This window comes from Oryzias melastigma, linkage group LG2 (assembly GCF_002922805.2).
Source record: "Oryzias melastigma strain HK-1 linkage group LG2, ASM292280v2, whole genome shotgun sequence".
Classification (NCBI taxonomy): domain Eukaryota; kingdom Metazoa; phylum Chordata; class Actinopteri; order Beloniformes; family Adrianichthyidae; genus Oryzias; species Oryzias melastigma.
The window spans coordinates 20,165,171-20,174,695 of NC_050513.1; the positions used below are offsets into that span (position 1 = coordinate 20,165,171).

Sequence of the window (9,525 nt, forward strand, 5' to 3'; positions counted from 1 at the left end):
GACGCGAGTTAGGGTGCAGGAGCTCTCCAGGTCCTAATTCCGGCCGTTTTAGCTCGCAGCTCGGTGGTTGGAGACCCGAACGTGATCTAGTGAGAGCAGCCGGTGAGTTAAAGGGCGGGACGCCCGCGCGCGCGTGTGAAAAGGCACGTATGAGAAAATCGGCGATGAATGCGTCAAAAAAATTGTCGGCGTCAAGCACACGTCAGATTAACGTGTTTTTAACGCGACAAATCTGACAGCCCTAATATATATATATATATGATAATTCAAACTAATTTCTGTTAAATTAGACTGAAATTTTAAAGGTGACAGTATAGAACAATTAGATGAACTGGACACAAGACCAGCCTTGGCCTTATTCACTTGAGTCATTATTCAAATTGGACTACTTATGAATTAATTTGTGAAAATTTCAAAGTTGAAGTACTATTAACAACGAAACTATACAATAAAAGTACACAAATCTTTATGAGGGGATAATGGGGGACATACAGAACAAATATGTAATATTCGAGGCCTGAAAATATACACCAAAGTAATTTTATTCAAATTCGGCTAATTTTACAGCATTTTTGGTCAAAATGCAAAGTTTACTATTACTTCAAAACTATACAGTGAAAGTATACAAGTCTATTTGAGGAGATAGTGGGTGACCTGTAGAACAAGGATATACAGGGTTTTTCCGGCATAGAGAATTTGGTGGCGGATGCCACCACCTAATTTACAAGCACCACCCGGTCCTGCTGTTTAATTAAACACATGATCAAGTGTTCAAGCTGCGATCTCTCCATCACATGTAACTGCAGTTACACACAACCACCAGTAAGGGTGAGTGGCGCTGTGTCCAAACTAGCGCATTATTTAATAGTCAAAACTCCACGCAGAAATAAGACATCTCCACGCACGTATCAAACATTCCTCCTGGATAATTCAGACCCCCATGAGCGCTTTCTGCTCCTGCGTGCTCGTGTTTAATCCTCTGTGAGCAGAGAGACTGTCTACGTCTGAGTGCGTGAGCTACTCCCTTGGGCGCAAGCAGAATCTCAGTGAGTGCGTGCACGTGCAGCCCTCTGCCCATTGATAAAATGATCTATTCTATACTCTTTCACCACTGGCAGAACCAACTGTCTGGTCTCATCTCCGTAGCTCACCAGTACTGTTATCTGTTATCATTGTAAACTTCGAGTCTAACGGTAGCAGGCTGTGAAAATTTCTCTTGGTACTTAGTTTGTGACAGGACACTCCAGGCGGTTCCAGTATCTATTTCCACCTTTAACTCTGTGTAAGCAGCAATTGATGTCTCCTTATGCAAGTCTACGTCATTTGTTACAGTCAAAATGCTGAACAGTTCAGCATCATCTTCCACATGTTTAGTGTGGTGTAATGCTTTTCTTTGATGTTCCGTTTCCCCAGTTTGAGCTTTTGGGCGACATGCCTTCTTAATATGTCCTGTTGTCCGCAGTTATGGCATTTGGGTTCCTTGAAATAGCACTCATTAGCAGTGTGGTTTTTTCCTTTGCACCCTAAACAGTTGTGTTTCTTGTGTCGCTGCTCTACCTTGTGGACACTGGCTGTTCATACACACTCATTTCCAACCACGTGCAACCTACAGGCCTCGATCTGCGGTTTCCATATTTAGATAAATCTCAAAACCTTTGGTGAAAGTGAGGTCATTTTCTGAGAGTAATCTTCAGTGTCATTGTAGCATCCCCTGTTGAAAAGATGGCCTCTCAGACTGATGGTTCAAAACCCTTTATTGAGCCTTGTGCGTGTGAACCATGAGAGCCACAAAGAAAAAAATACAAATACTTGTTACATCTCCTAGAGTTAAATTCACCATTTCAACCTTTTTTTTAAAATTGCTTTCTAACCTTCAAAACTTCACACCATTAATTTATTACTTTGACTATTTTAACAGCTCCGCTCAGCTCTAAAAGCCACACCCCCCCAGAGGATATTTTTCAGACTGAAGATTCAGATTAACAAGAAAAATAGCTTTAAGACATTTAGGTTGTGGGATTTTGGTTAAAAACTTCATAGTAATGAAAAAAAACTACTGAGAATGTTTTTTTTATTTTTTTATTTAAAATAAAAATTGTGATAGGGGGACTTTACAGGTTGCTGACCCCTGGTGTAATAGTTGTCATTTTAAAAAGGATGTTCATATCACTAATAAAAATAAAATAAATAATACATTTTTTTTTTTATGCCTAATGAAATATAACTGTTTTTTAAACAAGTTAAAACCTGCAACAGTGTGATTCAAACCCAGGTGAGGCCAAGTAAAACTTATAAGTCCTGTGTATTACTGCTGCGCCATCGGCAGAGTCTGTTTGGCATGTTGTTCCGTAGGGTTAATAAGGGTGATTCACCACATGGAGCTGGACGAGGGTATCAGATTTTCACGAAAGATGTGTCCGTCATTACATTTATTACATTTTTAACCAGGAGAGTGTTTCTGCTGTGACAGCTTGTTGGTTTGGTAATGTGGTCACTTCAAAAGAAGATTTCTTTATTGTCTGCGACATAGAAAGTCTGTTTTTGTCAGGAAGTGGTGGGGGAGGACGCAAAATGTGGGAGACCAGGCAAGAAGGCAGAATAGTAAAACATTTAATAAATAAACTGAAACATGACCTAAGACCCCAATGGGAGCAACCAAACAGTGACAGAGCAGATGACCTGACTCCACAGTTTAATCCACTGAGGTTGATTAACTAAATGAAGACAGCTGTGGATGACTAACCTGAACATGGTGAGACTGACAGGGAACCTAAACCTAAGCCAAGAATCATGACAGTTTTGATATTTTCAAAAGGTTTTTAATGTCATATATACTTGTAAAAACTAAGAAGAAAAAGAAGAGGAAGAGCAAAAAATAAACATTAAGTACAATCAAAATAATAATGTTGCTTAAAGTCAGCAAAAGAAAAAGATAGCAAACATGAAGAAACCGCTGTGTTTACTCTGGAACTCCAACTCACATTTACTGCATGAGTAAAAGTTAAAGTTTAAAGTTAAAGCGCACAAGCCATGAGGGCAGAGGAGACAGTTTGAACTCCAACTGTGTTTTAGCCATTTTATGCAAGCCTATATGTAACATGATGGCACTTTGAATGGGCTAGCTAGAACAATGTTTTTTATTAGATAAAACTCTGCTTTTCACAGCCGTCTTGGGCCAACTTCAGACCATGATATTAGAGACTAAACAGCCATTTTCTGACCGTAATTATCACAGTTCTCAGAGTCAGTGAATTTACCGGGTCTGAAGTTACCGCCCTCATCGATTTTGATCTTAGTGAGCACGTGCGTGCTTGACATTTTGTCATGTGCACTTCCTGGGACCTCTGGCTTTGCTCGTAGAGTAATTTTCTCTAAACGACTTTTCAACTGAGGTTCTGCTTGCGTGCACACATCACTCGTGCACGAGGGACCAGCTCACACACGTGGAAGTGCTTGCGGGAGGATTAAATACGAGCGCACATGAGCAGAAATGGCTTGCAGGGGTCTGAATTATCCGCGAGGAATGTTTGATATGTGCGTGGAGATGTCTTATTTCTGCGTGGAGTTCTGACATATCAATACAGCATACCTCTTGTGTCTCCACATCTGCCAGAAAGTCCAAACTATGTCCACTATCATCACCATCTACCTAAAACTGGTAAATAGGCTCTACAAAATGGGAAAATCAGTGTATAGTATTTACTGAACAATGCAAGTGTTGGCGTCCCCCATAGGAGATGCATTGCTTTCAGGTACTTCTTATTTGGAGCACAAAAGGGGAGGGGTTCAAATATACAGTCCATGGTCAAAGTTGTAAAAGTGTTTTGGTAAATTTCCAAAAGTGTCTGTAATGAACTTGTAAAATTGTTCCATCAAACTTGTAAAAGTGTTTTAGTAAACTTGTAAAAGTGTTTTAATAAACTTGTAAAAGCGTTTTAGTAAACATGTAAAAGCGTTTCAATAAACTTGTAAAAGCGTTTTAGTAAACATGTAAAAGTGTTTTAGTAAACATGTAAAAGTGTTTTAATAAACTTGTAAAAGCGTTTTAGTAAACATGTAAAAGTGTTTTAATAAACTTGTAAAAGTGTTTTAATAAACTTGTAAAAGCGTTTTAGTAAACATGTAAAAGCATTTTAGTAAACTTGTAAAAACGTTTTAGTAAACATGTAAAAGCGCTTTAGTCAACATGTAAAAGTGTTTTAATAATAACAATTTCAGCTGTATTGGTGTTCATGGAATTAACAACAGGTGCACTTCAGTGGCAACAATTAGAAAACCCTCCAAACAGGACTGGTGTTACATGTGGAGGTCATTTCAAGTTTCTCCCTCTTGATCTTTTTTGGCTGGTTTTCCACTCGTGCTGATTTTGGCTTGATAATTATCTCTACTGGCAGTATGAGGAGATTCCTTAACCCTACAGAAGTTGAACAGGTTGTCCAACTTCTCCAGGATGGCACATCCACACGTGCTGCAGCAAGAAGGTTTAATGTGTCTCCCAGCACAATCTCCAGAACATGGAGGAGATTTCAGGAGACTGGTGGTTATTCTGGGAGAGCTGGACAGGGCCGTAGAAGGTCCTCAACCCCTCAGCAGGACCCATACCTGCTCCTTTGTGCAAGGAGGAACAGGCTGAGCACTGCTCGTGCCCTACAGAATGACCTCCAGAGGGCCACTGGTGTGATATTGTTTTGCACTTCCCGGCCACCTTACTAAATGTATTTTAGAATAGCTAAAAGTTTTGTACATAGTACATTTTTTTGGCCAAACACCAATTTGTTTTTGTTTTTTTTAAGTTGTTTTATTTGGGTTTTAAATAATATTGGCCGTAATTTAGCTCCATAGTTTTGACCCCCTGTGCGATTGAGTTTGACACCCCTACTCTATATGAATTGATGAATCACTGACCCGTCTCGTCTGCTCGTTTTGTAATTGGGCGGGGTCAAATGAACAGGCCAATCAACCGGGACTTACATCGTTACCCTGGCAACAGCATACAAGGCCGTGGTGGGGCGGTGAGAGGCATCGGTGGGAAACGAGAGGAGCCAAAGGGCCCAGTCTGCTGACAGAGGGTTAAAAATTCAACGCTCACTGTCTTCGAAACGCCCCGCTCTTCATGTACACTCGGCGGCTGCAGTGTTCGGGTAGGCGCCGCTCTTTAGCAGCTTAGCTCTTCAAGCTAATCGGACCCGCTGGATGCGAAGTGCACGCGCTGCGTTTGTCACGGCGCGATCACCGGCGCTTCTTGCCCACAGCCGGCATGGAAGTTAGCTGACGTCGGGCCTGGCTTGGTCCGGCCTAGTCTCCGGGGTCCCGGGAACGGCTCGTAGCTGAACCCCGGGCGAAGGCTCCACCCCAGAGTCCGGAGATGAGACGGGGAGCGTCCTGATCCACGGAGGCGCGTGCTAACCAACCAGGTAAGCCGAGACAGAGCGGTCCAAACATTTCCCGTCATGCCTGTGTATTGACCATTTCTGCCAGACTAAAGCCCGTTAGACTGTTTGCATATAGTTCGTTATCGCCTTCTAATCAGCCTATGATGAATGATTTGCTTTATTGGTGAAATCCAATTAAGACTTTCAAACATCAAAACGATAAAATAACCAGGTGAGACGGAACTTTACTTCTTTTAGTGCTTGTTAATGCAGTTCCTCTTTCTGTCGGCTGGAGCCGTTGCTGTGGTGGTCTTGTTTTCAAACCTTAATAAAGTATTGAGTCAGACCATCCGTGGTCTTTCTGAAGATGCTACACAAAAACATGCACGTGCACAGGCTGTTTGAATGCACTGTGTGGGTCCATCTACTTGCCAATCAAAAAACTTTAACTTAGCAGAAATTTCTGTTTTGGTAAAACCAGAACGGCTAATGTACATTATCTTCCACCACAACTGTCATCAAGAGAAAATCACTAAAAGTATTTGACACCAGGCTGTACAACAATTGATTTTGGTATCCACCTTATTCCTAGCCCCCATAAGCCTTTTGCGTGAATTATGGGCGATACTTCCTGTAGGCGCCAGAACTAGCATTTATTTACATTACAACTGTAGAGCCGACCTGAGCCGACAATTCAATTTCAATTCAATTTTATTCATATAGCCAAAAATCATAAAGAAATTTGCCTCATTGGGCTTCAAAATATGAACAATAGTTAAAAACTAAGACTAAATAAACAGGTTATCCCTGGCCTTAGACCCTCCCTCCCAGTAAGGAAAAACTCCTAAAAAACCTGAGTCAGGAAAAAAAGAAGAAACCTTAGGGATTCCCACATGAGGGAGAGATCTTATCCCAGGACGGACAGGCAATACCAGAACAGTTAAAGAAAGATCAGCTTCTACAACTACGTATCTAAGAGTTCATTCAGATAGAGCTGAGGGACGAGTGATGATGAAGTCCATAATCAAGATGAAGCAGAAGTGCAGTCCACGACCAGGAGCAGGAGGACAGACGACCCAGCAGGAATCACTCTCACTCAGAGATGCAGGATGGTGTCGGGGGCGTGGTCCACGGCCAAGAGTGGGAGCGTGGGCGATCCACCGGGGATCTGAAATCTCTCCCACTCCCCAGAGGAGAGTTGGAAAGAAGAACAACATGTGAATGGAACTGCACCAACAAAAGCATGGAGAACTAAATACAATAAATAATAAAGAGTAGAAGAGAGGAGAAGTAGATGAGAATAGAGAACAGAACCCGGCGCAATTCCTCTTGTTTTGGATCTATAACTACATATAAATGTGGAAAAAACAGCTGTCATGTCTTAAAAGAGGCAACGTAACAATTCTGGTACCTGCTAAAATTGAGGGATGGGAGGATGACCTTAAAAAATGGTCAAACATCACATACAGTAGCATTTTTAGTTACTTTCTCAATTCAGTTGCGGCAGATGGCGAAGCTATAAAGCTATGAACAATTTTAAAAGCTCTGAGGCATATCAATACCTTCATACTTTCACATCATAATTCTTTATTTCTGCCTATTTCTGCCAGAGTTAGCACACAGTGCTGATCAATTGTAACGTTATCTCTTCTCGTGCTTGTGTTTACATGCTGCGATGAGGGATGCATCACGCGGTGTAGCTTTAGACCGTTTCATGTGTTGACAAAGTCAGCTGCGGTTTAAATACAGGTAATTTTTGAATATCTGATACCAGGAGATGCAGCAATTACACACGAAATATATTTTCTGCTCTTGTGACACTGCTGTCAGGTCTCTGCAGTACACGGCGTCTCTTCTTCTCTGGTGTTCTGGAGTAACCCGACCATAATGTTGGATACGGATTTTCCTCCGTGTTGCCTTTATCCACAAAATTAAACAAATATACATGTACAGTAAAGTCTTCGGTGGCTTCTTAAGATTGAAATTCTCAGCCACATCCTTCTGACTTCGTCCTCGCCCGGTAGACGGTAAAATCTGTACCGAGGAGGGCAGCTGCACTCCCTCTTCGTCAGCAGCCCATGTCCCACAAAACGCTCCACTAATTTAATTTAGTTTGGTTGTTAGTACAACCACGAGCTGCTAAACATGTGCCTTAGCAAAGTTATTTTTGAAACTTTTGAGGGATTAAGTAAAACACGCTTCTAAAGTTTGTATGCACCGCTAAAGCTAACAAAACCGCCAACTTTCAGTGGAAACCAATAGCGCTGTGTAACTTCTGGTTGCTATACCGCAAGTTACACCCATAATCTCTTTTACATGAGAGGGCCCCGGAATAAGGTGGATAAAGTTGGGCATCAGTCAAAGTGAAAGGGCTATCTGAAACCTGTCTCTGGTGGTCATTTTGCGGACTGGAGTATTTATTAATATAATTCAACACAATTACTATGTCTATGATCAGACGATTAAATCTAGAGGGAAAATGACTCTACCATAGAAATATTTGTTTTCAGCTTGTGTTGACTGTGTGTAGGATGGATGTGTGCGGCAGGAATCCAAACCGCACAGCCCCCGTCAATGAGGACACTCCACGGCAAGCTGATGTTCCTCTTTGTTCCCGGACCAACGGCTGGACCTGGCCTCCACATCCCTTCCAGCTGTTGGCCTGGCTGCTCTACCTTTACTTTGCCATCACCGGCTTTGGCGTGTTTGTACCTCTGCTACCCACACACTGGATTCCTGCAGGCTATATTGTATCCTCTCTATGCAGTTTTCACTGGTGATCTGTCACAGGGAGATGTCTGCTTCTGCATCTGAACTTTAAAGTAGAAAAAAAAAGAAGTTTAGGTTTTTGCGCCAATATTTTCCTCAAGAGTGAACCTTTTTTCTCCTTTTAAAGAATGATGTGAGAACAGAGAAAGTGTTTTATGTCCCCCTCACGCTATGAAACAATGAAACAACTGCTGAAGGCCAAATCTGAGCTCATTTGTGAGCATAATCCACTGAAATAGAAAGATGGAGCACTCTTATTTGAGCTCCCAGCCTGTGGACAGACCAAGCTCGTGATCCACAAGAGATTGACAAAGTTCTGTATTTTATGGATTATAAGCTGCTCCAAAGTACAAGTCACTAGAACCAAAATCATTTATACGTCGAACTGGAGTGTAGTTGCACTTTAGGGAGAAAGAACAGACATTTCACCTTGACAGGTAAAATATAATAACGTAATAGATAATAGGGCTGCCACAAACGATTATTTCAATAGTCGACTAATCTCAGATTATTTTTTCCATTAGTCGACTAATCGGTTCCTGAGGCGACTGGATGTAAAACACACATCTTAGCCATAATTAGCTTTAAACTTGAAGTGTTTAGGCTATATGCTAACTAAAAATAAAGACAATAGTTTATTGAGTCTTTAATGAATCATGCAGCTTTTCTCCTTAATTTGTTTCTAGCGTTAAAACACGACTTAAATCAAACAAGGTAATCTGAATCAACAACAGAGAACGTAATAAAAGCCTGCAATTAAATATTTATGTTTAATAAAACATGTATAAAGTATTTCAAAAGCTATTAGCATATATAAACACACTCAAAATATTGGCTCACTGAGGCCCATTTATTAAAGCAAAACACTAATAACATCTTTGAACGCAAGATATTCCTAAACATAAAAAACCTCAGGATGCTCAGATAAACAAAGAGCTTTAAGACATTACATCTTTAAAAAAGTGGGGAAATGTATATTTTTAAAAAGGGAGAAAAGCAGGGGATGTTAGAATGTACATCAGTTCTTTCATTCTTTCACTAACTACATCCACTGCACATGCGCAGAACGAAATTACATCATATTTTTCAGTTTGGTGGACCGCCCTTAAATCTGTGTTACTTCTTTAATGTTGTGGTTACTTTGCTGCTTGTTGTCATTTTTGTGACTTTAAGTTACATTTAATTGTAGCTTAATGCAGATAATGTAATGCTACACTTATAAACTTAGCTCTGGACTTTTAGGTGAGCTCCTTCACTTCCGGGACTCATAGTCTTAAATCGTTCCATAACTCTGCAGCAGATCCGTACCGACACACAGCCTCTCTGTCTGCGCGGTGAACGTTTCATAATCCACTCTTCGAACCAAACAACATAATTGCGTCGA

At 41.0% G+C, this 9,525-nt stretch overlaps 1 protein-coding gene across 3 annotated transcripts in view; it reads left to right on the forward strand.

The window, feature by feature from the left end:
• Nucleotides 1–4,955: 4,955 nt before the first annotated feature.
• LOC112140229 (palmitoyltransferase ZDHHC1) overlaps nt 4,956–9,525 on the forward strand; it is a 17,013-nt gene continuing 12,443 nt past the window's right edge. The window contains exons 1-3 of one of the 3 annotated variants that reach the window (XM_024263154.2): nt 4,959–5,141; nt 5,253–5,414; nt 7,903–8,122. In XM_024263154.2, the coding sequence (XP_024118922.1) occupies nt 7,904–8,122 (219 nt within the window). In that variant the 5' untranslated portion in view covers nt 4,959–5,141; nt 5,253–5,414; nt 7,903. Of the gene's footprint in view, nt 5,415–7,882; nt 8,123–9,525 lie in introns of all 3 variants that reach the window. The other 2 variants (XM_024263153.2, XM_024263152.2) reach the window with 2 other exon arrangements.